Source organism: Neophocaena asiaeorientalis, unplaced genomic scaffold, assembly GCF_003031525.2.
Source record: "Neophocaena asiaeorientalis asiaeorientalis breed wild unplaced genomic scaffold, Neophocaena_asiaeorientalis_V1.1 scaffold680, whole genome shotgun sequence".
NCBI lineage: Eukaryota > Metazoa > Chordata > Mammalia > Artiodactyla > Phocoenidae > Neophocaena > Neophocaena asiaeorientalis.
The window spans coordinates 934,546-959,065 of NW_020171816.1; the positions used below are offsets into that span (position 1 = coordinate 934,546).

Below are 24,520 nucleotides of genomic sequence, written 5' to 3' on the forward strand. Positions count from 1 at the left end.
ACCATCAAGTGCCCCTGAGATCCTGATAGATCCTTATCTCTGAGTGAGCTCCAATTCTGAGCCCCCTCTAATATCCCTGAGCCCCTCAGATTGACTACATGACCCCCCGGGTGTCTGGAGACCCCTCCTCCACATAACTGGTGCGACTCCCAGCAACTCTTCAAGTCCAGCAGATTGACTGCCCCCCCTGCCCAGACTCTCCCTGTGAAGCCTAATGATTCCCCTGAAGAATCCCAGCTTTCTCCCCTGGGCCTACACCTCTGGGGTACTCTCCACCTGACCCCAGGCAGTGGGCGCAGCTGTGGCAGCTCAAAGCCACCCCGACAGGGCCCTACAGACCCCCAGAATCCGTGGTCCCTACCGCAGTCCCAGGGGCCTGGGTGGGGCATGGGCTCTGGGCAGCACGCATTCCAAGCCCGGGCTCAGAAGCTCTCGGTGGGCCAGAAGGCCCGGAGTGGATGAAGAGCCATAAGATCTGGATTTGCTTGCTACTGCTCTGGTCTGTTGTCAGTGACCAGCACTCATTTTCATAGTGGGAAACTGAGCTCTTCTCATGCCTACTTGTTGTTGTGATTGGGGGAAGCGGAGACCCCGGGCAGGAGATGGCCTTTCTCCATCTCCCCGCTACCCGTATGTTGTCCTGTCCTTCCGGCCAGGCTGTCCATCCCACATCCCTGAATAGGGGAGCTTGACACCCTGAGTGCACCCTTCCACCTCCCCACTGATGCTGGAGCCCTGGGACTGAAAAGCCTAATTGATGGTGACTTCCACAGCACCAACGACACTGGAGACAAAGGCTAGTTTCCATGGGCCACTTGAGGTCTCAAAGATCAGACTCCTCTTCTTTGTTTATGCCATAGCCCCTGCTTGGTGCGTCCCCTCACTATAGTGGCCTAAGGACCCCAAACCCTGTGTTCCCCTGGCTCTGTGCAGACCTGGGCATGGGGGCACAATAAAGATTTGCAGGTGAGCCAGCCTGTGTCTAGTTTCTAGAGTGAGGGTCGTTTTCAGAGAGGTGGGGGTTTCTGCATGATGTTGTGCTCCTGCCCGAGATCCGCTCCGTGCTTTGCTTCCTGCCGTACTTCCCAACTTTGCTCAAAGTCGCCGGACTCCGAGCTAGTGGAAGGACCGCCGGACAGACAGAGGACCGAGTGGGGAATCGGCCAAGGACCCACACAGGCAGAGTCAACACGGGACCCCAAGGGAGGGGATAGATGGGCATGGGCCCCAGACCTCTCATCCCCCCTCATCCTGATTCCTCTCTTCTTCAGGATGGAACGGGCCGCAGGGGAACAAGGGAGGGACCTGCGGGGACAGCCTGGGCCCTGGCAGCTTCTACTGGGCCTGCTGCTGAGCGGTGAGAGGGCCTGGTGAAGGCCTGGGGGTTGCGGGATGTGATGGTGGGTCCTGGGGTAGCTGGCTCTGGGGCTATGGGGTGGGAGTGCAGCAGAACCAGCTGACCCCCTGTTTCCAGTGCCGGCCACCGCCCTAGCCCAGGCCCTGGCCCCGGATGTGCCAGGCTGTTCTCGGGGAAGCTGCTACCCCGCCACAGGGGACCTGCTGGTGGGCCGTGCTGACAGACTGACCGCCTCATCCACCTGTGGCTTGCATGGGCCCCAGCCCTACTGCATCGTCAGTCACCTGCAGGTGTGGTTGGAGTTGAGGTGGGGGGCTGAGTCAGGGTGGTGCCCACTGGCTGAGGTACTAACGCTGATCCTGACCCTGACCCGACCCAGGACGAGAAGAAATGCTTCCTGTGTGACTCCCGGCGCCCCTTCTCTGCTAGAGACAACCCAAACAGCCATCGCATCCAGAATGTAGTTACCAGCTTCGCACCACAGCGCCGGGCAGCCTGGTGGCAGTCAGAGAATGGTGAGGCTGTGGGTGAGGTATGGGTGAGCAGGGCTGTCCACCAAGTAGCCTCAAGTCCCTGACCTCCGACTCCTGCCCCAGGTGTCCCCGTGGTCACCATCCAGCTGGACTTGGAGGCTGAGTTCCATTTCACGCACCTCATTATGACCTTCAAGGTGCCCGCGTGTCTGGGAGCCTGCTTGAAGCACCCTGCTTGGCTCCCCATTGCCCCTGAACAGAGTCCCAGCTCTTCAGCCCAGCCTCCCTGTGCTCATATGCTGTGCCCTGGCTGGATGGGAGGCTCTTTCACCTCCCACACCTTCTGTTGCCTGCCCCCTCCAGGCCTTTGTACACGCTGCCTCAATCCCAGGCTGGGTCAGGTGCTGCCTCCCTGGGCCCCATGACCGCTGAGTCTCCCCACTAGAGGTGGCTTCCCTTCCTGATCCTTGCTTGGCTTCCCCCTGGTCACCTCCACCTGTCTGTGAGCTGCTTGAGGGCAGGCCCCAGCTGGGCAGGGCTCTTGATGGGCCTGGGCTGAACTTGGGTCCTAGTGCCCGCTGATCAGCCATGCTCCCCACCCAGACGTTTCGCCCTGCTGCCATGCTGGTGGAGCGCTCAGCAGACTTTGGACGCACCTGGCACGTGTACAGATATTTCTCCTATGACTGTGGGGCTGACTTCCCAGGAGTCCCACTGGCTCCCCCACGGCACTGGGATGACGTAGTCTGTGAGTCACGCTATTCAGAGATTGAGCCATCCACTGAAGGCGAGGTGAGGGCTGGGATCTGGGCTTGGGGCAGAAGGGGGGCACGACGGGCATGAGGCAGGTCCAGTGTCTCTAATGACTCTATGCCCTTCCAGGTCATCTATCGTGTGCTGGACCCTGCAATCCCTATTCCAGACCCCTATAGCCCATGGATCCAGAGTGAGTGTTCCATTCTTTGAGGCTGGTGCAGTCCCAGCGTCCGGCTGGTGATGACTATCTGGGGCCTCAGTAGCTATTCTGGGTGCTTCCTAGGGCAGGTGCCAAGTCCAATTTAGCTCATATAGCTGTAGACAGGAGGTCTCCCAAGGTGACCTTGGCAGCTTCAGCTCCTGGGTGGGCATGGAGCAGCAAGAGCCTGCCTGGACAGCTGGCCCCCAACCCCTTTCCCCCACTTAGACCTGCTAAAGATCACCAATCTACGGGTGAACCTGACACGGCTACACACGCTCGGGGACAACCTGCTTGACCCACGGCGGGAGATCCGCGAGAAGTACTATTATGCCCTGTACGAGCTGGTTGTGCGTGGCAACTGCTTCTGCTATGGACACGCCTCACAGTGTGCACCCGCCCCAGGGGCACCAGCCCATGCTGAGGGCATGGTGAGGGTCTTCAACTGGCTGGAGTAGGGCTGGGGGCAGGGGCAGGCATGGCTGGACAGTGCTGACCACTTGCCTACCCACCCTGCTAGGTTCATGGGGCCTGCATCTGCAAACACAACACTCGTGGCTTCAACTGTGAGCAGTGTCAGGATTTCTATCATGATCTGCCCTGGCATCCGGCTGAGGACGGCCATAGTCATGCCTGCAGGAGTAAGTGAGACCCTGGCCCTCATAGCCCCAGGACTCTGTGGCCTGGCTGTGCCCTGGGCAGAACCTAGAGCTGGTTGGTTAAGCCCCTAACACCTAGGCTGTGCCTGAAGGGTATCCTGATCTTAATGCCCCTGGGGACTCCCTCAACCCTCTGCCACAGTCTGCTCTGGTTAGGGGCCCAGTATGATGCTGAAGGCTTAAAGTCCCTGAACCCCCACCCACAAATTCTGGCCTGTGGCAGGGACCTAAGGTGGCATTGGGGGCCCCTAAACCCCTTACCCTCAGGACATGGTCCCTCAAGTGCCTTTGCCCTGCTCTTCTCCCCCCGCTCCCAAGAGTGTGAGTGCCATGGGCATACCTACAGCTGCCACTTCGACATGGCCATATATCTGGCATCTGGCAACGTGAGTGGAGGTGTGTGTGATGGGTGTCAGCACAACACAGCTGGGCGCCAGTGTGAGCTCTGCCGACCCTTCTTCTACCATGACCCAACCAAGGACCTGCGAGACCCAGCTGTGTGTCGCTGTAAGGCTGGAATTGGACATGGGAGAGGGAAGGCTGATCCTGGGGTATGAGCTGAAGTGCCAGACTGCTGTGCAGGTTGCAGGGATTTGGGGTGGGGGGATGGAGGGTGGAGCCAGACTGGGAATCTAGGGTGGGGGCTTGAGAGATGACTGGTGCTGGGCTAGTTGGCATAAGGGTAACCCTGCACTTCTTTGTGCTCTCAGCCTGTGACTGTGACCCCATGGGTTCCCAAGACGGTGGTCGCTGTGATCCCCATGATGATCCTGTACTGGGGCTGGTCTCGGGCCAGTGTCGCTGCAAAGAAAATGTGGTGGGCTCTCGCTGCCAACAGTGCCGTGATGGCTTCTTTGGGCTCAGTGCCAGTGACCCTCTAGGCTGCCAGCGTATGTGCTTCCTGTCCTAACTCCTGTGCTGACCTTAACCCTTGAGCTCTTACTCTGGACCCAACTGGACACGAGCACTGCCCCAGCTCCCCAAAGTGCTGATGGGTCTCCTTCTCCACAGAATGTCAGTGTGATACACGGGGCACAGTGCCAGGGGGCACCCCTTGTGACCGCAACAGTGGAGCCTGTTTCTGCAAGCGTTTAGTGACTGGACGTGGCTGCAACCGCTGCCTGGTGCGACTGGAGGGGCTGGAGTTCTGCACTTATCCTCAGAGGATAGGGATGGGAGTGGTGTCCCTGCCCCACTGGGTGGGCGCTGAGGGCTTTGGGTCCGATCCTGGTTGAGAGGCCTCAGGTCTGGGAGGCCAAGCGTGGGAGCCAGTGGTCGGGGGGCCATGCTTTCCCCAAGGGGTGGTAGAGGCTGAGAGCCATCATTAGATTCCCTGTTGGGCAGAGAGGGGGGTCTATTTCTGGCCCTCAGCAACCTCTTCTCCCCAAGCCTGGCCACTGGGGCCTGAGCCACGACCTACTTGGCTGCCGTCCGTGTGACTGTGATGTCGGTGGTGCCCTGGAACCCCAGTGAGTACTGTATAAGGGGCCCTGGGAGGGGTGGGAAAAAATCCTGGGCGGGAAAGGGGATCCTTCTTGAGTAACCATGTGTTCCCCAGGTGCAACGAGGCCACAGGTCAGTGCCACTGCCGCCAGAACATGGTGGGGCGACGCTGTGAGCAGGTGCAGCCTGGTTACTTCCGACCCTTCCTTGACCACCTAACTTGGGAGGCTGAGGAAGCTCGGGGGCAGGTAGGGGGGCACTGTTGAAGGACAGGGCATGGGTGATACTATGGCTGGAGAGACAGGGTTATGGGTGGTGCCTGGTGTAGGGAGGGTGTCTGCCTCGGGCAGGGCCTCAACTAGAGAGCTGGGGTTTGGGGACAGGCTGTGGCAAAAGAGGCAGTGCCTTGCCTGAGCCCACACCCCCAGCCTCATTGCTTCCCAGGTACCTGATGTGGTGGCACGCCTGGTGACCCCTGGGGGGATTCCATCTTGGACTGGCCCAGGCTTTGTTAGGCTGCGGGAAGGCCAGGCACTGGAGTTCCTGGTGGCCTCTGTACCAAGAGCCATGGACTATGACCTGCTACTGCGCTTGGAGCCCCAGGTCAGACCTTGTGACACCTAACCCAGAGCTGACCCTCTGGGTGTGGGAGCATCTCATCCATCACCCCATTCCCCTAGGTACCTGAGCAATGGGCAGAGATGGAACTGACTGTGCAGCGCCCAGGGCCTGTATCTGCCCACAGCCCATGTGGGCACGTGCTGCCCAAGGATGACCACATCCCAGGGACTCTGCAACCAGGCACCAGGTGAGGACACTAATGGTAGCACCTACAACTGTGGGGGGTTGTGGGTCAGCCCTAAGCTCCCTGCAGGGCACTTGGAAGACCCCCCGGCTCATTCATCTGTTCCTTCCTTCAAGTGCCTCCTCCTCCTGCGTACTGTTTGCCAGCTGCTGCTGGGCGTGGCACTGGTCAGAGGAAGGAAGTAGACAGAACAAGACCTGCTCCTTCAGGGGTCTAAGTTCCAGAGGCCAAGGCAGGAAATAAGGGGAGCCCATTGATTGTCAGGATAGGTAGTGCCCTTGGGGGGAAGGGAGGGTGTCAGAGTACTCTGAGTGGGGATGTAACTGGTCTGACTAAGGCTTTATTATATTTTGGGTAGTATTTGTTTCATGTATCTTTTTTCATCACTTTTTTTTTAACTTTTTATCATGTAAAAATAAAAATACATAGAAACAGAGAATAGCATAATGAACCTGGCTGTACCCATTATAGACATTTTGCCAACTGTGACTTATGTTTAGCAAAGATTCCCCTAGTTTCTGAGAGGAGAATAGACCTAAAGGGCCAAGGTGGAAGCTGGGAGATCTGCTGGCAGCTATTGAGTTAGCTAAGTGACAGTGGGCTGGACACAGGTGTAGCAGTTGAGGTGGCGAGAAAAGGAAGTTTCCAGAGGGTTCCATTGGCAGAGCTGATGGCTTAGGAAAGGGAGAAAAAGTGGAAAGGTGACTCTAGGGTTTGGGGCTTGGGCATCTGGATGGCATGTGTTCTTCGCTGAGATGGAGACATAGGAAGGAGCAGTTCTGAGATGCTTAGACATGGGGGACAAGGCCAGTGGGTGGTTGGACTTCTGTGTCTGGAATTACTGGAGGGCTCAGGTTGGAGATGTAAATTTGGGACTTGTCCCTAAAGAGGTGGATCTAGATTAAATGACCAGAGAAAGGAAGGAGGAGCAGAACCAAGCTTTGGGGTACTCTAGTGTTAGAGCCCAGTAGAGAGGGAGTAGCTGGGGGATGGGGAGAAATCAGGAGTCTGCACAAGGTCCCAGAAGCCAAGAGAAGAGCGTCTCAGGAAGGAAGGCGCACTGACCTCACTGCATGCTGCTGGATGCTGGAGCAGATAAGAATAGAGGAGTGGCCGCTGGGTTTGGCTAAATGGAGGTCACTGGTGACCTTGGGACAGGCTGACTCTATGGCATGCTGGAGGGGGCAAAAGCTCCCCTGGAGTGGGAGGCTAGACAGTGGAGGCAGTGACTACAGTTAAATTTTAGGGGTTTGTTGGTCAGGAGAGCAAAGACAAAGCAGCAGCCAGGGGGAGACTCGAATCTTGAGCAAAGATTTTTTTCAGGGGGGATAAAAGAATCCTAGCATGGGTTTTCAGGCTGATGGGAATGACCTGGGGTGAGGGGAGGTGATGCAGTCTTGGTGAAGAGGAGCCGTGACTGGAGGCTGGAGGTCGAGGTTGGAGGAAGCATAAAAAGGGCATTGAGGGAAAATTGGCAAGCATTTGTGCCAGGGAAATGCTCTGGGGTTGCAAGGCTGTATGGAGTGTTCTCAGTAAGACTGTCTGCACAGGTGATGATCCCAGTGAAGGCACATTTATGGGAATTTTCTGTAGAGATTCTCTGTCAGGCTGTCCAGCTGTTTTTGGCCTGGCCCAGCCCTAGTATCTTTCTTGGCCAATGATTTGGTTGCTGTGTGTGGGGTGGGGAGGCCCAAGATGATTGATACGGGAACCCTGGGTGACCCCATACCTGTCCTCGCCTACCTCAGGTACATGGTGTTTCCCAGACCTGTCTGCCTTGAGCCTGGCATCTCCTACAAGCTGCATCTCAAGCTGGTGCGAACAGGAGGAGGTGCCCAGCCTGAGGCCCCCTATTCTGGACCCAGCCTACTCATTGACTCGGTGAATAGTTCCCTCTCCCACACCAACCAAGATGGCAGGGCCTGTGGGATGGGTCCTGTAGTGGTGACTGTATAGAAGGGGTCTGTGACAGAAGAGGCAGGTCTGTGGCAGTGCTAAGCTTAGTGTCCTGGCAGTTCCAACATGGTCCTGGGTCTGAACTTCATTCTTCCTTGCTCATCTCTTAAGCTGGTGCTGCTGCCCCGTGTCCTGGTGCTGGAGATGTTTAGTGGGGGTGATGCGGCTTCTCTGGAGCGCCGTGCCACCTTTGAACACTACCGCTGCCACGAGGAGGGTCTGGTGCCCAGCAAGACCCTTCCCTCTGAGGCCTGCGCCCCCCTCCTCATCAGCCTGTCCACACTGGTCTACAACGGAGCCCTGCGTGAGTGCCTGTGGTTTGGCTGGTGGGGTGGAGGTGTGTGGGCTCAGCTTGACCTGCCCTGTCCCCTCTCCCCACAGCCTGTCAGTGTGACCCCCAGGGCTCACTGAGCTCTGAGTGCAACCCCCATGGTGGTCAGTGCCTGTGCAAACATGCAGTGGTTGGGCGTCGCTGTGACCTCTGTGCCCCTGGCTACTATGGCTTTGGCCCCACAGGCTGTCAAGGTATCACCTGCCCCTTTGTCTCTCCTGTTCTTCTCTCCACACACCGCCCCCACCTCTGCCCCGCTGCCACTACTGTTCTCCCTCCTTCCTCTGGCTCTGCTTCTTCCTTTTTCCAACTCTGCTTTGGACCCCATACTCTCAGCCCTGGTCACTTGCAGTTCTCTTCCATTCCCTGACCTTCTACCGTGACCTCACCCAAACTCCCCTCAAACCCTCTCCCTGGCTTAGCCTCTGCCTTGCCCCCAGCCTGCCAGTGCAGCCCTGAGGGGGCACTCAGCGGCCTGTGTGAAGCAACCAATGGGCAATGCCCCTGCCAAACTGGTGCATTTGGGCTTCGCTGCGACCGCTGCCAGCGTGGCCAGTGGGGATTCCCTAACTGCCGGCCGTGTGTCTGCAACGGGCATGCAGACGAATGTGACCCCCACACAGGCGCTTGCCTGGGATGCCGTGACCACACAGGGGGTGAGCACTGTGAAAGGTGAGCCTGAAGCAGCTATGAGTGAGCTGGTGGGTGGGCGGGCTGCTCAGGGATGACACAGCTCTTCCTCCTTCTCCCTGCAGGTGCATTGCTGGCTTCCACGGAGACCCACGGCTGCCATATGGGGGCCAGTGCCGGCCCTGTCCCTGCCCTGAAGGCCCCGGGAGCCGGCGGCACTTTGCTACTTCTTGCCATCGGGATGGGTACTCCCAGCAGATCGTGTGCCACTGCAGGGCAGGCTACACAGGTGAGTGGGTAAGGTGCAGGCGTGGGATCAGGGTAGGGCAGCTGGGCTGAGCACTCACGCCTTCCCCCGACCGTGGGCAGGGCTGCGGTGCGAAGCTTGTGCCCCTGGGCACTTTGGGGACCCATCAAGGCCAGGCGGCCAGTGCCAACCATGCGAATGCAGTGGTAACATTGACCCCACGGACCCTGATGCCTGTGACTCCCACTCGGGGCAATGCCTGCGCTGCTTACACCACACAGAGGGGCCGCGCTGTGCCCACTGCAAGCCTGGCTTCCATGGGCAGGCTGCCCGACAGAGCTGTCACCGTGAGTGTGGGTATGGAGGGGGTGGCTGAGGTGGGGCTCCCTGCTCCAGCTCTCCTTAACCAGTGTGCTCATCTTGGCTGGCATAGGCTGCACCTGCAACCTGCTGGGCACAGATCCCCAGCAGTGCCCATCCACTGACCGGTGCAACTGTGACCCAAGCAGTGGGCAGTGCCCATGCCTCCCCAATGTCCAGGGCCCTAGCTGTGACCGCTGTGCCCCCAACTTCTGGAACCTTACCAGTGGCCATGGCTGCCAGCCCTGTGCCTGCCACCCAAGCCGAGCCAGAGGCCCCACCTGCAATGAGGTATGGGACCTTCCTGTGGATCCCTGGGGAGATGGGGCCAGCTGCCTGCCTCACGTCTTGAGGGTTCAGCCTCTGACTGACCTCTGACCTGTTCCCACTCTAGTTCACAGGACAGTGCCACTGCCGTGCTGGCTTCGGTGGGCGAACCTGTTCTGAGTGCCAGGAGCTCCACTGGGGAGACCCTGGGTTGCAGTGCCGTGGTAAGGGGGCTCGTGGGGCCAGGGTGGATGGGGGACTTCCAAGGATGCCCCACTGGCGCCCTAACTCTGTGGTCTTCCCTTTTCCTGCAGCCTGTGATTGTGACCCTCGTGGGATAGACACACCTCAGTGTCACCGTTCCACAGGTCACTGCAGCTGCCGCCTGGGCATGTCTGGTGTGCGCTGTGACCAGTGTGCCCGTGGCTTCTCGGGCGTCTTTCCTGCCTGCCACCCCTGCCACGCATGCTTCGGGGACTGGGACCGTGTGGTACAGGACCTGGCTGCTCGTACACGGCGCCTGGAGCAGTGGGCGCAGGAGCTGCAGCAGACGGGTGTGCTGGGTGCCTTTGAGAGCAGCTTCTGGCACATGCAGGAGAAGCTGGGCACTGTGCAGGGGATTGTCGGTGCCCGTAACGCCTCAGCTGCCTCCACTGCACAGCTCGTGGAGGCCACAGAGGAGTTGCGGTGCGGACGGGCCTGAGGATACATGGTGGGATGGGGCAGAGGCCCGATGCATTAGTGCTGAAGTCTCTATAAATAATATCTCCTCATCACCCCATGCAGGCGTGAAATTGGGGAGGCCACTGAGCACCTGACCCAGCTGGAAGCAGAGCTCACAGATGTGCAGGACAAGAATTTCAATGCCAACCATGCACTAAGCAGTCTAGAGCGAGACGGGCTTGCACTTAATCTCACACTGCGGCAGCTTGACCAGCATCTGGACCTGCTCAAGCATTCAAACTTCCTGGGTGAGTTGTTGGTCAACTAGGCGGGTGGATCAGGGTTGATCTTCAGCTGACTGCTGCCTCTGCCTGACTTAGGTGCCTATGACAGCATCCGCCATGCCCACAGCCTGTCTGCAGAGGCAGAACGTCGTGCCAACATGTCAGCCCTGACAGTGCCCAGCCCTGTGAGCAACTCAGCAGGCACACGGCACCGGACAGAGGTGCTGATGGGTGCCCGAAAGAAGGACTTCAACCACAAGCACATGGCCAACCAGCAGGCACTGGGCGAGCTCTCTGCCCGTACCCATGCCCTGAGCCTGACAGGCATAAATGAACTGGTGAGGCACAAGTGTCGGGTGGGACATATGGGTGTGGCTGTTCCTTCCCCCAGACCCTGACTTGTTCTGTGCCTGGCAGGTGTGTGGGTCCCCGGGAGATGCACCCTGTGCTACGAGCCCTTGCGGGGGTGCTGGCTGTCGGGACGAGGATGGGCAGCCCCGTTGTGGGGGCCTCAGCTGCAGTGGGGCAGCAGCCATGGCGGATCTGGCGCTGGGTCGGGCCCGCCACACACAGGCAGAACTGCAGCGGGCATTGGCAGAAGGTGGTGGCATCCTCAGCCAGGTAGCTGAGACCCGTCGGCAGGCAGGCGAGGCACAGCAGCGGGCCCAGGCAGCCCTGGACAAGGCTAATGCTTCCAGGGGACAGGTGGAACAGGCCAACCAGGAACTGCGGGAACTTATCCAGAGTGTGAAGGACTTCCTCAGCCGTGAGCCTCCCTTGTGGCCCAGGCCATGTGGTGTTTCCCCCATGTCTGTGTTCATACTTGGGTCAGGGCCTGCACTGTACCTGTGTTTGTGACCACAGATGGTCAAGGGCTCAGGGTGTCTGGACCCTGAGCCCGTGCCCATATGTAGTCCCCAAGTCCACGACCCTGCATCTATGTCCCATGTATAGTCCCTGTCATTGTGGTTACATCCTTATGCCTATTAGCAAATCCATACCCCATGTGTGGTCCCTGAGTCCATACCCCAAGACTGTGTCCCCATGCCCGTGCTGGGGAATCTGTGTCCTTAAGCCCTTGCCTGTGTCCCCATAGAGGAGGGGGCTGATCCTGACAGCATTGAGTTGGTGGCCACACGGGTGCTAGAGCTCTCCATCCCAGCGTCACCTGAGCAGATCCGGCACTTGGCGGGCGAGATTGCAGAGCGGGTCCGGAGCCTGGCAGATGTGGACACGATCCTGGCGCGTACTGTGGGAGACGTGCATCGGGCAGAGCAGCTACTGAAGGATGCACAGCGGGCACGGTCTGACCCCAGCCTTGGACCCCATCCTTGACCCCTAGTTCTGATACTTGCAAGTCCTAATTCCCTCTCTTCTCCAGGAGCCAGGCTGAGGGTGAGAAACAGAAGGCAGAGACAGTACAGGCAGCGCTGGAGGAGGCCCAGCGGGCACAGGGTGCTGCTCAGGGTGCCATCCAGGGGGCAGTGGTTGACACACAGGACACAAAGCAGACCCTGCACCAGGTGTGGTCTCCCTGGGACATCAGTGGGGCAAGGTTGTGAGCATGCTGCATAAACCTGTTTAACCCTAGGCCCACCCGTGGCAGGTGCAGGAGAGGATGGCAGATACAGAGAAGGCATTGAGCTCTGCAGGTGAGCGGGCTCAGCAATTGGATGGTCTCCTGGAGGCTCTGAAATTGAAGCGAGCAGGGAATAGCTTGGCAGCCTCTAGCGCTGAAGAAACAGCTGGCAGTGCCCAGGGTCGTGCCCGGGAAGCTGAACAGGTGGGTTGAGGCAGAGCCAGTTGGAAGGGGTGGGGGTAGAGGCTGGGCCTCCACTGGGCCACCACCCTGCCCCGGACCTGTATGTCTGCAGCTGCTGAAGGGCCCACTAGGTGACCAGTACCAGACAGTGAGGGCCCTGGCCGAGCGCAAGGCCCAGGGTGTGCTGGCTGCACAGGCACGGGCAGAACAACTGCGGGATGAGGCTCGCGGCTTGTTGCAGGCTGCTCAAGACAAGCTGCAGCGGCTGCAAGGTGAGGATGGGACGCCAGAGATGTGGGACTCTGGGAGAAGGACCCTTCATCTGAGACCTGTCTCTCCTAGAGCTGGAAGGCACTTATGAGGAGAACGAGCGGGCGCTGGAGGGCAAAGCGGCTCAGCTGGACGGGCTGGAGGCCAGGATGCGCAGTGTGCTTCAAGCCATCAACTTGCAGGTCCAGATCTACAACACCTGCCAGTGACCCTTACCCGAGGCCTACCCCAGTCCCCAGCCTCGCCCCGCACTTATTACTGCCTGTGCATGGAATAGTCCCCAGCCTGGCAAGGCCCCCAATAAACCAGTGTGAATCCCCGCTGTGTGACCGACTCTGATTTGGGGAGGGCGGAGTCTCTGGGCGGAACCTAGAAGCTGCGACCAGCAGGGCCCCACCGAGGCCAAAGCACCGGAGCCCCGCCTCCTCCGTTCGGCCCGCCCCGGAGCTGCTCCCGCCGGAAGTGCGTCACCAGCTCTGCGTTCAGGCACCCGCGGCCGTAGCTGGAAGTGGAAACAAAACAAGCAGCTGAGGCCGTGGTGGCGGCGGCGCCGGGACGGGGGAGGGGCGCGCCGGAACCGGAACCGACCTGACGCCGGAACCGGAATCGAGAGCGGGTTGCCAGGGCCCGAAGAGGGCTGGCTGCAGCGGCCTAGCTCGGTGAGTGGGGCTGGCCGCTGCTGGCCTGTCTCGCCGGAGCGGGGAGGCCGAGACGCGGGCCTAGGGCGACCTGTTCAAGGTCACGGGCCGTACCAGTCTCCGCCCCTCGAGCCCTGCGGCGTGCCGGGCCCACTGATGCAGGCGGGGCCGTTACACTAAAGCCTGTGGCCGGCCTGCCGTCTCGAAGAGGGCTGGCGGCGAGCGAGGGCGGCTTCCTGGAGGAGGTGGTGGCGGGCCCAGGGTTCGGAGGCTGGAGCTGGGTCGCAGCCCGGCAGGGGCGCTGGTCTGTGGTCAGTAACCCCGCGCGGCCGTATTAGGCCACCTTGGGGCTCTAGGCAGCCCCTTTCCTTCCTCAACGTCCCAGGAGGAGAGGGTAGGGACGCGACCTTCAGCTGGGGCCTGGGAGCAAAGAGGTAGCAGATGTCCACCCCTCGATTCTGGACCTGTCGTCACTGAAGATCCAGCCCACCAGTCCCACATCTGACCCGTAGAAGAATCCCCCCGTCCCCCGCCAAACCTCCGCTCCCCACTCCCACACACTCACACTCTGGGGAACACAGACTAATCACTATCTGTCCTACTACTGTCTCAGGCCATGCTTGAGCCTGCCAGGGGTCCTGGATCCATGGTTTGTTCATCCCCACCCTTATCTCAATTTTGAGAACTTTATCTTGGATGGAGAAACAGCCCAGAATCCACTGGTGGGTCTGTGGGAAACTGGCTAAGAGCTGATGAGGGGGTGGACATGGGAAGGAAAGGGATAATGCCTGTTTCAGTCTCAGACTGCATGCCCACCCTGAGGCAGAGATGCTGCTGAAAGGGAAATGTGACATCTGAATACCCTTTTCACCTTAGCTTTTGCAGGCCCCTCTTTGCATAGGAGAGCAGCTGGAGAGGGGAATCTCTCCAGATGTAAGAAAACAAAAACAAAAACCAAGCAGTGCACAGAAGCAGGTTCAGAGGAGGGCGGGAACTGGCAGGTGGCAGGTGGGGCTCCTTAACCTCAAGATGATGCCTGGGCAGTGGTAGCACCTGGGCTGGGCCTGTTTTCAGCCACAGAGCCTGGTCCTCCTGCTGTTTAATTGTCTGTCTCCTCCTTTCTTGCCTTCCTCCTACTTCTCGGGTGGTGACTAAGCAGCCAGTGAGAGTGAAGGAAAAGTGAGCACCCTGCTCAGTGTGCCAGCCCTGTGGGCTGGAGCTATGGCTCCTCTCCAGATTGGAGGAGCCTGGTCCCAGGCCATGGCTGCCTTGACCTGACACCTCCTCAGTGAGGCTTCTCTCTTTGTGGGTCTGTATGGCAGGCATCTAGGAGGCTCAGCCAGAAGTGGTTGGTTCTACTTGCATTATTTATTGTGCCTTAGGAATAGTCTTGAGTAGTCTAGGGCTACATCAGGTAGTAGAGAGATATTTCTCCATAGGCTTAGAAGTGTCCCAGGTTGCTGAGCCCTGGGTGTAACCAAGGAGCAAATTTTGGGCCTTGGTAGTGATCACTTGTCCCCTTCTCATTAAGCTGTCAGTTCCTTGCTGGAGAATTTGTCCACAAAGAGTTGCCAAGATAGCTGGGCCAGGAAGAAAGCGCCGTAGCCCTGACCCAGACACCGTTGCCGACCCCGGGGCACTCTGGCTGTCACCCAAGCGGCTCAAGATGTCTGGCGGGGCCAGCACCACAGGCCCAAGGAGAGGGCCCCCAGGACTGGAGGAGGCCACCAGTAAGAAGAAGCAGAAGGATCGAGCAAACCAGGAGAACAAGGATGGAGATCCTAGGAGAGGTGGTAGTGGCATTCCCGGAGTGCTTGTGGCCTTCCCCTCCTCCCTTCCTGTTGAGCATACAGATTGGGGATTGGGAGATGACTTTTTTGCTGTTCCTTCCATCCTGGTCTGATGCTGAGAGAAGGACCAATGGCAGGCTGGGTAGAGCCTCAGTTTTGAAGTTGGGGTACTTGGCTGAAGTCCTAAAGATGGTGTTTGGTGGGATGTTACAGTCTTGGAGGCTGCCTGTCCATCATCCTTTCCCTGTTCTTTCCTTTGTTGTCAGGGTCAGCATTCACTCGGGAGGAGCCGACCAAAGACGGTGAGTAATGAATAAGCCTTTTGGATGATAGAGTGCTTGGGGAGAGGAGGGGGCACTGGGGATATAGCCCTTATCTAGAGCAGTTGCATTAGGGCTGGGTGTCTGGTACCTGCTTACTCCCATCAAAATTTCATGGAGACTTTCACAATCTTTTTGACACTCCCTCTGTAGAGTTGTTGCTTGATTGGAGGCAGAGTGCTGATGAGGTGTTTGTCAAGCTGCGTGTGGGAGCCGGTCCCCTGCGGCTGGAGGAGGTAGATGCTGCCTTCACAGACACAGACTGTGTGGTGCGGCTTCCAGGTATGTCCATCTGCTTTGAGCCCAGCAGTATACTTGAATCCTTTGATATCCCCTACCTCAGCTCACTCCTCCCACTCTGTTGCCAGGTGGTCGGCAGTGGGGTGGTGTTTTCTATGCTGAGATAGAAAGTTCTTGCACCAAAGTGCAGGCTCGCAAAGGTGGCCTCCTGCAGCTGTCACTGCCCAAGAAGGTGCCTCTGCTCACGTGGCCCTCTCTCCTGGTAAGTTCCAGAGCAGAGTAGGGTAGGGATACTCAGTGTAGTTAACAGGGCCTGACTGCTGTATCTTTGGCAGAAGAAACCTCTTGGGACCCAGGAGTTGGTGCCAGGGCTGCGGTGCCAGGAGAATGGGCAGGAGCTGTCTCCTGTTGCCCTGGAGCCAGGCCCTGAGCCCCGCCGGGCTAAGCAGGAGGCCCGGAACCAGAAGCGGGCCCAGGGCCGTGGTGAGGTAGGCGCAGGGGCTGGCCCTGGGGCCCAAGCAGGGCCCAGTGCCAAAAGGGCTGTGCATCTCCACAGAGGGCCGGAGGGGGAAGGGTCCAGAGATGACCCTGGACCCCGGGGTGATGCCCCCCAATTCCTGGCTGAGCCGGCCACCCAGGTGAGAGTGGGTTGCCTGCTTGGGAGTTGGGAGGTGAGGGGGAAGGGTGTGGACTGCAGTGGGGGGCCGCCTGCCAGACCCAGGGCTGATCCTGCCCACAATCTCGCCATGAACAGGCTGAGGCTGAGGAACAGCTCCGTGTACCACCACTGAACCCCCAGACCTGCCTCCTGGGCTCAGAGGAGAATCTAGCACTTTTGACAGGAAAGAAGGCAGTAGCCCCCAGGAATGACCCAGTGTCCCCAGTCATGGCCCGGAGCAGAGACTCTGAGAAAGATGATCGTTCCAAAGAGGAGATGGCAGTGGCAGCAGATGCTACAGCCTTGGTGGATGGTAAAGGTGGGGCTGGGGGTGGGCAGGCAGAGCTCTAGTTTGGGTTGCAAGGTTGGTGGGTGGGTAGGAAGTAGAGTAGGAACAGGCTGGAACCTGTCCTGGGTGGTGCTGAGATGTGGTCTCAACATAGAGCCCAAGGCCATGGTGAACCTGGCATTTGTCAAGAATGACTCGTATGAGAAGGGGCCGGACTCAGTGGTGGTGCACGTGTACGTGAAGGAAATCTGCAGGGACACATCTCGAGTGCTTTTCCGCGAGCAGGACTTCACGCTTATCTTAGTGCATCTCACGTTCTTTCTCCTGCCTCTTCTCCTGCCCTCTGCCCCTGCTCTGCCTCTACAGGGACGGAAACTTCCTGAGACTGCACCCGGGCTGTGGGCCCCACACCATCTTCCGTTGGCAGGTGAAGCTCAGGTGGGTGGTACCCGGCCCCGCCACTGTGCAAGTCCCACCCTGGGCTCCATCCCCCTGGCCCATCTAGCCCTGCATCCCCTCCACCTAAGTTTCTGAGTTTAGCCTCTTCCTGCAGGAACCTGATCGAGCCAGAGCAGTGCACCTTCTGCTTCACGGCCTCTCGCATCGACATCTGCCTCCACAAGCGGCAGAGTCAGCGCTGGGGGGGTCTGGAGGCCCCAGCTGCACGAGGTCTGCACACGAGCTCCCTTCATTGCCCAGTCCTCATGACCCAGACCCCCACCCCATGCCACATGCTGCTAACCACCAGCCCCACCATTCCCCCTTTTTAAGGTGCAGTGGGTGGTGCAAAGGTAGCCGTGCCGACAGGTCCAACCCCTCTGGATTCAACCCCACCGGGAGGTACCCCCCACCCCCTGACAGGCCAGGAGGAAGCCCGGGCTGTGGAGAAGGAGAAACCCAAGGCTCGATCTGAGGACACAGGCCTAGATGGTGTGGCAGCCCGCACCCCCATGGAGCATGTAGCCCCAAAGCCAGAGCCACACCTGGCGTCGGTGAGAATCCTTGGTGGGGAGGGCCAAGGATGAAGGCTGGAGAGACCCAGGGCTGCTCTCTCATGCCCCTCTTGCTCCCACAGCCCAAGCCCACATGTATGGTGCCTCCAATGCCCCACAGCCCGGTGAGTGGAGACAGCGTGGAGGAAGAGGAGGAGGAAGAGAAGAAGGTGTGTCTGCCGGGCTTCACTGGCCTTGTCAATCTAGGCAACACCTGTTTCATGAACAGCGTCATCCAGTCTCTGTCCAATACTCGGGAGCTGCGGGACTTCTTCCACGGTGAGAACGGGGGCTTAGAGCCCCGGGGATGGGGGATATCTTCCCCTGCTCACACCTCTCCTTGGTTGCTGTCCCTAGACCGCTCCTTTGAGGCCGAGATCAACTACAACAACCCACTGGGGACTGGTGGGCGTCTGGCCATCGGCTTTGCTGTGCTGCTCCGGGCGCTGTGGAAGGGAACCCACCATGCCTTCCAGCCCTCCAAGTTGAAGGTGATCTGTGGCCACTCCTACCTTGGCTGGAGAGGGTGGGAAGGGCTAGCCAGCTGGGTGCATTGTAGGTGCTGGGGCTCCATGCTCACATCTTGCCCCTGCTTCCAGGCCATTGTGGCGAGCAAGGCCAGCCAGTTCACAGGCTATGCACAGCACGATGCCCAGGAGTTCATGGCTTTCCTGCTGGATGGGCTGCATGAGGACTTGAACCGTATTCAGAATAAGCCCTACACGGAGACTGTGGACTCAGATGGGCGACCTGATGAGGTCAGAGTTGGGGGCGGAGGTGGGCATGTCTCATGCACGTCCCTGTCCCCAGGTCTCCTCGGTTCTCACCACTCTGCTCCTCAGGTGGTAGCTGAGGAAGCCTGGCAGCGGCACAAGATGAGGAATGACTCTTTCATCGTGGACTTATTTCAGGGACAGTACAAGTCGAAGCTGGTGTGCCCCGTGTGTGCAAAGGTGTGACGGATTCTCCTAGAAAGACACCCCCAGCTTGTCCTAGCTAGCCTGGTCAGAATGGGGTCAGAGGCATGTGCATCTTTAGGTGTTGCAGGGCAAGATTTGGGCAAAGAAGGTGAGGGGGAGGCCTTAGGCTCTGTGTGGGCTGCAGAGGTCAGGCTTGGTAGGCTTCCTGACTGAGGTAAAAGTGATGTTTGGGTGATGTAAGGTGGGGTGGGGATGGGTAAGATTGGAAAGGCACAAGGTGTGCAAATGAGAGACAGATGGTTAAAGCGGCTTGGCTGAGGAAGGCCTCAACTACCAGAAAGAGGGATTGTTCTCTCCTAATGGTTCTCCTCGTCCATCTAGTGTTGTCAAGCCTGAGAATTTGCTGGTTGGCTGTGAGACCCTGAGAGCCATCCAAGGGCGTGGATTGGGCTCTCAGGGCACAAGCATCCTGCCCCCCACCCCCTCTGTGGCCACCCAGTGGCAACTGTACATTTGCAGGTCTCCATCACTTTTGACCCGTTCCTGTACCTGCCGGTGCCCTTGCCACAGAAGCAAAAGGTTCTCCCCATCTTCTATTTTGCCCGGGAGCCCCACAGCAAGCCCGTCAAGGTGAGAAGTAAGCCCGTATTGCTGGGCTTTCGCAGAGACCCTGGCCTACCTCCCACCATGGACTCTGTACTCTTGTCACCACAGTTTCTGGTGAGCATCAGCAAGGAGAACTCCAGTGCAAGTGAAGTGTTGGACTCCCTGTCTCAGAGTGTCCACGTGAAGCCTGAGAACCTGCGTCTGGCTGAGGTGTGTCTGTCTTTCCAAGGCTCTTACGCGCATGGACACATGTCTGTGTTTGCAGCGCGCAGATACGTTGTACGATCATTAGCATCTGTATGTGTACACACAAACGTGCATGTGACTGCACAAAGACAGGTGGGGTGCTATTGGTTGAGACATGGTTGAAACCAGGCATTTGGTCTATGTAACTGAGGTGTTCTCAGTTCCCAGCCATCATCTGGATTTATTCCCCCTTTTGTTGTTGGCCCCCAGCTGCTCTTCCTTCTTCAGACAAGGAGCTTGAGCTGCAGGACTAGCCATCCACCAGCTATAGACGTTCTCCATCCATTCTGCTTCTCCCTCCTGTTTTCCCAGATCTGTGTGCCGGTTTTCCCCAAAGGTTCCTAGCCTGCTGCCTGGTAGTGTCCTTTACCTCGGGGGTAGAGGTAGGGAGATGCCTCCTTGAATGCGGCCCCTTCATAGTAACCATGGTGCAGTCTCAACAGGGCCCACTGGTTGACAGCTGGGTAGAGGCCCTTGGTGTGGAGAGCTGGTATGGTTGATACCTGCCCCAGTCCTGGTCTTTTCATGCTCTGTGAGGCACCAGGCTCCTTATTCCATTGGGCACTGAGGCTGGGGCCAGCAGAGGCATATACTTCTTTTGGGCCACAATCCCCAACCCTGCCCGCATTGACCCAAGATCAAGGTCATATCTTCATCTTGTGCTTTGTGGCAGGGCCACGGAAAGCGCTTGTCCTCACATAGGATCTGTGTGTTCTCTGTCCTCAGGTGATTAAGAATCGCTTCCACCGTGTGTTTTTGCCCTCCCACTCACTGGACACTGTGTCACCTTCCGACACACTTCTCTGCTTCGAGCTCCTATCCCCAGAGTTGGCTAAGGAGCGGGTGGTGGTGCTAGAGGTGCAGCAGGTGAGTGGGGGCCAACCTGATGGCACAGGGCCCTGATGGGGGAGGGGGGCGTTCCTGCCTGCTCTGGCCTCACTGAGGCAAACGACCCACCCTAGCGCCCCCAGGTGCCCAGCATCCCCATCTCCAAGTGTGCAGCCTGCCAGCGGAAGCAGCAGTCAGAGGATGAGAAGCTGAAGCGCTGTACCCGTTGCTACCGCGTGGGCTACTGCAACCAGTGAGGACTCCCGTGGTCTCCCCCCGTCCCTCCTCTCCACCTTCCACTTGCTGCCCTACCTCTTCTCCACATAAAGGCACATATATTTTAAGCCCTCTACCTGCCACCCCACTCTACCAGACCCTGGGGGAGGCAGGGCTGGCATACCCAGTTCCTTGGTCTAGCCCTAGCGTAGAGGTGTGGCTAAGGCCCTAGTCTTACCTCCTCCTTCTCTCCAGGCTCTGTCAAAAAACCCATTGGCCTGACCATAAGGGCCTCTGCCGCCCTGAGAACATTGGCTACCCCTTCCTGGTCAGTGTACCTGCCTCACGCCTCACGTATGCCCGTCTTGCTCAGCTGCTAGAGGGATATGCCCGGTAAGTGCCCAGTGGTTGGATTAAGGTGGGGTAGGTGGGGCGTGGGGGTGGAGTGCAGAGGTGCCGGACGCGTTGGTCTGGATTCTTACTTGCTTTTGCTGCCTGTTACCAGGTACTCTGTGAGTGTGTTCCAGCCACCCTTCCAGCCTGGCCGCATGGCCTTGGAGTCCCAGGGCCCTGGCTGCAACACACTGCTGTCCACTAGCTCCCTGGAGGCTGGGGACAATGACAGGGACCCTGTTCAGCCACCGGAGCTCCAGATGGTGACCCCTGTGGCTGAGGGGGACACAGGGGTCCCCCGGGCCTGGGCATCCCCTGATCGGGGCCCTGTGCCCAGCACCAGTGGAGTTTCTTCTGAGATGCTGGCCAGTGGGCCCATTGAAATTGGCTCCTTGCCTGCTGGTGAGAGGGTGTCCCGGCCTGAAGGTAAAAGTCTGGTGAAAGGCTCTGGAGCTGGGGTAGGGGAGGTTGGAGGAAGCTTATTTAGGCTCTGGTAGACAGGAAAGCTCTGATTATCATGTTCTTTCACAGCTGCTGTGCCCGGGTACCAACACCCAAGTGAAGCCATGAATTCCCACACACCCCAGTTCTTTATCTATAGAATTGATGCATCCAACCGAGAGCAGCGGCTAGAGGACAAAGGTGTCTTAGGCCGTGGGAGGGACCCCTGGCATGGGTTGGGCTGGCTGCTCTCCACAGCTGCATGATTCCCTTCCCTGCCTGTTTCCAGGAGATACCCCACTAGAGCTGGGTGATGACTGCAGCCTGGCTCTAGTCTGGCGGAACAATGAGCGCCTGCAGGAGTTTGTGTTGGTAGCCTCCAAGGAGCTGGAATGTGCTGAGGATCCAGGCTCTGCTGGTGAGGCTGCCCGTGCTGGCCACTTCACTCTGGACCAGTGTCTGAACCTCTTTACGCGGCCTGAGGTGCTGGCACCTGAGGAGGCTTGGTGAGGACAGGGCAGCAGGCAGGTAGTGGGGAAGAGTGGAGTGGAGGTCTGTTGGTCTTGACTCCGCCTCTGTCCCCTGTCAGGTACTGCCCGCAGTGCAAACAACACCGCGAGGCCTCCAAGCAGCTGTTGTTGTGGCGCCTGCCGAATGTGCTCATCGTGCAGCTCAAGCGGTTCTCCTTTCGCAGTTTCATCTGGCGTGACAAGATCAATGACTTGGTGGAGTTCCCTGTTCGGTGAGCAGTGGGCTCTCGTGACTGTGGTCAGGGCATGGGGGCCAAGGTCGGCATCCAGGGCACTTGTTGACTGTCTCACCTCTCTCTGGCTGGTACCACAGGAACCTGGACCTGAGCAAGTTCTGTATCGGTCAGAAAGAGGAGCAGCTGCCCAGCTATGACCTGTACGCTGTCATCAACCACTATGGAGGCATGATCGGTGGCCACTACACTGCCTGTGCACGTCTGCCCAATGATCGCAGCAGCCAGCGCAGCGACGTGGGTGAGGGCACACACAGCCAGCAGGATAGATGGTAGGGGTGTTGGTGCAGGGTATGTTCACACTCTTCCCACCTTGCCATAGGCTGGCGCTTGTTTGATGACAGCACGGTGACAACGGTAGACGAGAGCCAGGTCGTGACGCGTTATGCCTATGTACTCTTCTACCGCCGGCGGAACTCTCCTGTGGAGAGGCCCCCCCGGGCAGGTCACTCTGAACACCACCCAGACCTAGGCCCTGCAGCTGAGTCTGCTGCCAGCCAGGTGAGGCATGGGGAGGCTGCTCAGGCTAGTGGGGCCCAACTCACAGATGGGTGGGGGTAGGGCACAGCTTCCTCTCCTACAGCCCTAGGCCCCTGGAACCTTCAGATTTTTAAGAGTCACAGACAGGGTTCCCTTACATCAAAGCCTTAGCCAGAGCGATTCCTAGGCTGCAGGGACACTTACAGAGGTACACACACAGCAACACGCTGCCATTGGTGTGTGCATAGGCTACAGGCCAAGTAGCTGCTCCAAATTTCACTGGGTACAGTGGTGTGAACCGACTGTACCTGACACCTCCCAACTTTCCCTCTGCACACTCCCCACATGCTAGCCCACAGACCCTCACTTGTGATCATCCCTGTGTTCTGATGTGCACTCAGGACAGGGCCTATCCAGCAGGCCATAGCCAATGTGGCCGTCACCCTCTCTGAGGTGAGCTTTTGTCCCCACTGTGTCTTCAGGATCTTCTGTCTCTCTTACTGACATGGGATGCCATAGGCCTGGTTGGTGGGCACATCCAAAACTCTTTTCTGGACTTGTCTCCTTGCTGTCCTCTCCTCCCTTGAGCCCGCTATGCTCAGACTCATACAGTGATCAGGATCTGGATGTAGGTGGGCGGGAGCCAGGAGATGACTCTGGGGTTGGCAGCTCTGTCCTCCATGAGCCAGTCTCCTCTGTGGGAAGCCTGGGCTAAAAAACTGACCAGCTAACCCTCACTCCCACCCCCACCCAACCCCTGTGGGGAAGTTGCATGTCGATAGGGGAGCATCTTGAGGCCAAAATGCCATCAAGATTCGCCCACTGTGGTGCTCTCCATCTAGACAACCCTGCGAATGGCCCACTTGGCTCCTGCCTGTCCACCACTCTGCCACTTGACCTGGGATGTACGGGGCTAGCACCGGTTACGTTGGGCGGGACTGTCATGGCCAGGGGTCTTGGGGACACTGGGTCCCCCTACCCCCTCACCCCCGCCCTGGGTGCTGATGGCCGTTTCCGCACGCCGTAGGCTTCCCGGATTTGGCAGGAGCTGGAGGCCGAGGAGGAGTCGGTACCCGAGGGGCCTGCGCCCCTGGGTCCCTGGGGGCCCCAGGACTGGGTGGGCCCCCCGCCACGTGGCCCTACCACACCAGACGAGGGCTGTCTCCGATACTTTGTTCTGGGCACCGTGGCAGCTTTGATGGCCCTCGTGCTCAACGTGTTCTATCCTCTGGTATCCCAGAGTCCCTGGAAATGAGCTCGCCTGTAGGCAGCTGCTGTGAGCTGGCCTACCTACCTGCCCACCAGGCCATGCCTGCCACTGTGGTGGGGACCAACTCTGGGCTTGGGCCTCAGTGTGTGCATCTGAGGGGAGAGGGTGGGGACTGTGGCTCCTGCAGGGGCAGAGCATCTTAGGGTGGGTATCCCGTCCAGCTGTCTGTCCGTTTGTCCTGCTGCTCCTACCCTTGGCCTGGGGCTTAGCCCTGCCCAAGCAGCTTCCTGTATTTAAAGTGTTAATAAAGTGAGACTGTTCAGGCTGATCTCGTCTCTCTGTCTCAATGCCGCTGCTGTCTGCGCCTGCCTTGGGGCCCTCCCTTGGGTGCCAGGGCTCCAAGCCAGCACCCCCGGGATGCCAGGCGGCATACTGGGCAGCCCCCAACCCCTGTCCTCATATTCTGTTGCAGGGACTAGGCCCTGGCCAGGCCCCCGACGTGGCCCCCACGCGGACAGCCCCTGAACGCTTCGCCCCCCCTGTGGACCGCCCAGCCCCCACCTACAGCAACATGGAGGAGGTCGATTAGCAGGTCCCTGGCTGGTGGGGGGACTGGGTTTGGGGGATCCCCCACAGAGGGCCAGCTCTTTGACGCTTCTCCTTCTCTAACCTAGAGGACACTGGCTTCGTCAATGGGGAGTTGGGGGGGGCTATGATTTGAGGGTGGAAACCTCACTGGTTGGGACCTCTTGTCAACTTGACCCCCCCAGCCAGTGGGCCTTGGCTTCTCTAGCCATGCCCAGTGCTGCGTGATTTGATTCTCAGTTGTACCTTCAATTCTTTCTGACTCGCATTATAAACATTATAATTTTATTCTAAAAATTGTAATTTTTTTTTTTGCATTTTGGAAGTGATTGCTGCTGTTTAAATATATTTTAAAAATAAATGACAAATAAGCAGACTTAGTCACTGTAATACATCAGGTACTGTGACTACCTCCCCTTCCCAGCATCTGGGGGGGGGGGGGG

The 24,520-nt window shown here is 58.6% G+C and overlaps 2 protein-coding genes across 2 annotated transcripts; both read left to right on the top strand.

The window, feature by feature from the left end:
* Positions 1 to 1,085: 1,085 nt before the first annotated feature.
* Positions 1,086 to 12,782, top strand: LAMB2 (laminin subunit beta 2). Its single transcript, XM_024737515.1, has 33 exons — positions 1,086 to 1,179; positions 1,272 to 1,357; positions 1,475 to 1,647; positions 1,737 to 1,872; positions 1,954 to 2,027; positions 2,434 to 2,622; positions 2,713 to 2,776; positions 3,014 to 3,216; positions 3,306 to 3,426; positions 3,763 to 3,951; positions 4,155 to 4,334; positions 4,456 to 4,568; positions 4,834 to 4,913; positions 5,003 to 5,135; positions 5,332 to 5,490; positions 5,568 to 5,695; positions 7,441 to 7,573; positions 7,760 to 7,952; positions 8,030 to 8,173; positions 8,420 to 8,651; positions 8,735 to 8,898; positions 8,979 to 9,203; positions 9,290 to 9,507; positions 9,611 to 9,707; positions 9,798 to 10,170; positions 10,270 to 10,454; positions 10,527 to 10,768; positions 10,848 to 11,196; positions 11,527 to 11,734; positions 11,812 to 11,953; positions 12,037 to 12,213; positions 12,305 to 12,464; positions 12,535 to 12,782. Exons 2-33 carry the CDS (start codon positions 1,273 to 1,275, stop codon positions 12,669 to 12,671), a joined length of 5,406 nt encoding a protein of 1,801 aa, XP_024593283.1. The 5' UTR covers positions 1,086 to 1,179; position 1,272; the 3' UTR covers positions 12,672 to 12,782.
* A 173-nt stretch (positions 12,783 to 12,955) lies between these two features.
* On the top strand, positions 12,956 to 23,820 carry USP19 (ubiquitin specific peptidase 19). Its single transcript, XM_024737701.1, has 27 exons — positions 12,956 to 13,121; positions 14,632 to 14,893; positions 15,157 to 15,192; positions 15,364 to 15,492; positions 15,579 to 15,712; positions 15,786 to 16,088; positions 16,205 to 16,421; positions 16,552 to 16,699; positions 16,755 to 16,835; positions 16,951 to 17,066; positions 17,169 to 17,389; positions 17,473 to 17,668; positions 17,747 to 17,880; positions 17,989 to 18,147; positions 18,232 to 18,342; positions 18,829 to 18,939; positions 19,024 to 19,125; positions 19,888 to 20,028; positions 20,124 to 20,242; positions 20,461 to 20,598; positions 20,711 to 21,024; positions 21,130 to 21,240; positions 21,329 to 21,545; positions 21,629 to 21,781; positions 21,883 to 22,043; positions 22,125 to 22,303; positions 23,310 to 23,820. The coding sequence occupies exons 2-27, from the start codon at positions 14,767 to 14,769 to the stop codon at positions 23,535 to 23,537; spliced, it is 4,086 nt and encodes a 1,361-aa protein (XP_024593469.1). The 5' UTR covers positions 12,956 to 13,121; positions 14,632 to 14,766; the 3' UTR covers positions 23,538 to 23,820.
* Positions 23,821 to 24,520: the final 700 nt, after the last annotated feature.

Bases quoted from the DNA above. Each gene is read 5' to 3' on its own strand.
- LAMB2 (XM_024737515.1), top strand. From the start codon at position 1,273: ATGGAACGGGCCGCAGGGGAACAAGGGAGGGACCTGCGGGGACAGCCT. The intron at 2,028-2,433 runs GTGCCCGCGTGT...CTCCCCACCCAG, and splicing joins ACCTCATTATGACCTTCAAG to ACGTTTCGCCCTGCTGCCAT. The intron at 10,455-10,526 runs GTGAGTTGTTGG...TGCCTGACTTAG, and splicing joins CAAGCATTCAAACTTCCTGG to GTGCCTATGACAGCATCCGC.
- USP19 (XM_024737701.1), top strand. From the start codon at position 14,767: ATGTCTGGCGGGGCCAGCACCACAGGCCCAAGGAGAGGGCCCCCAGGA. The intron at 15,493-15,578 runs GTATGTCCATCT...CTCTGTTGCCAG, and splicing joins CTGTGTGGTGCGGCTTCCAG to GTGGTCGGCAGTGGGGTGGT. The intron at 16,836-16,950 runs GTGGGTGGTACC...CTCTTCCTGCAG, and splicing joins CGTTGGCAGGTGAAGCTCAG to GAACCTGATCGAGCCAGAGC.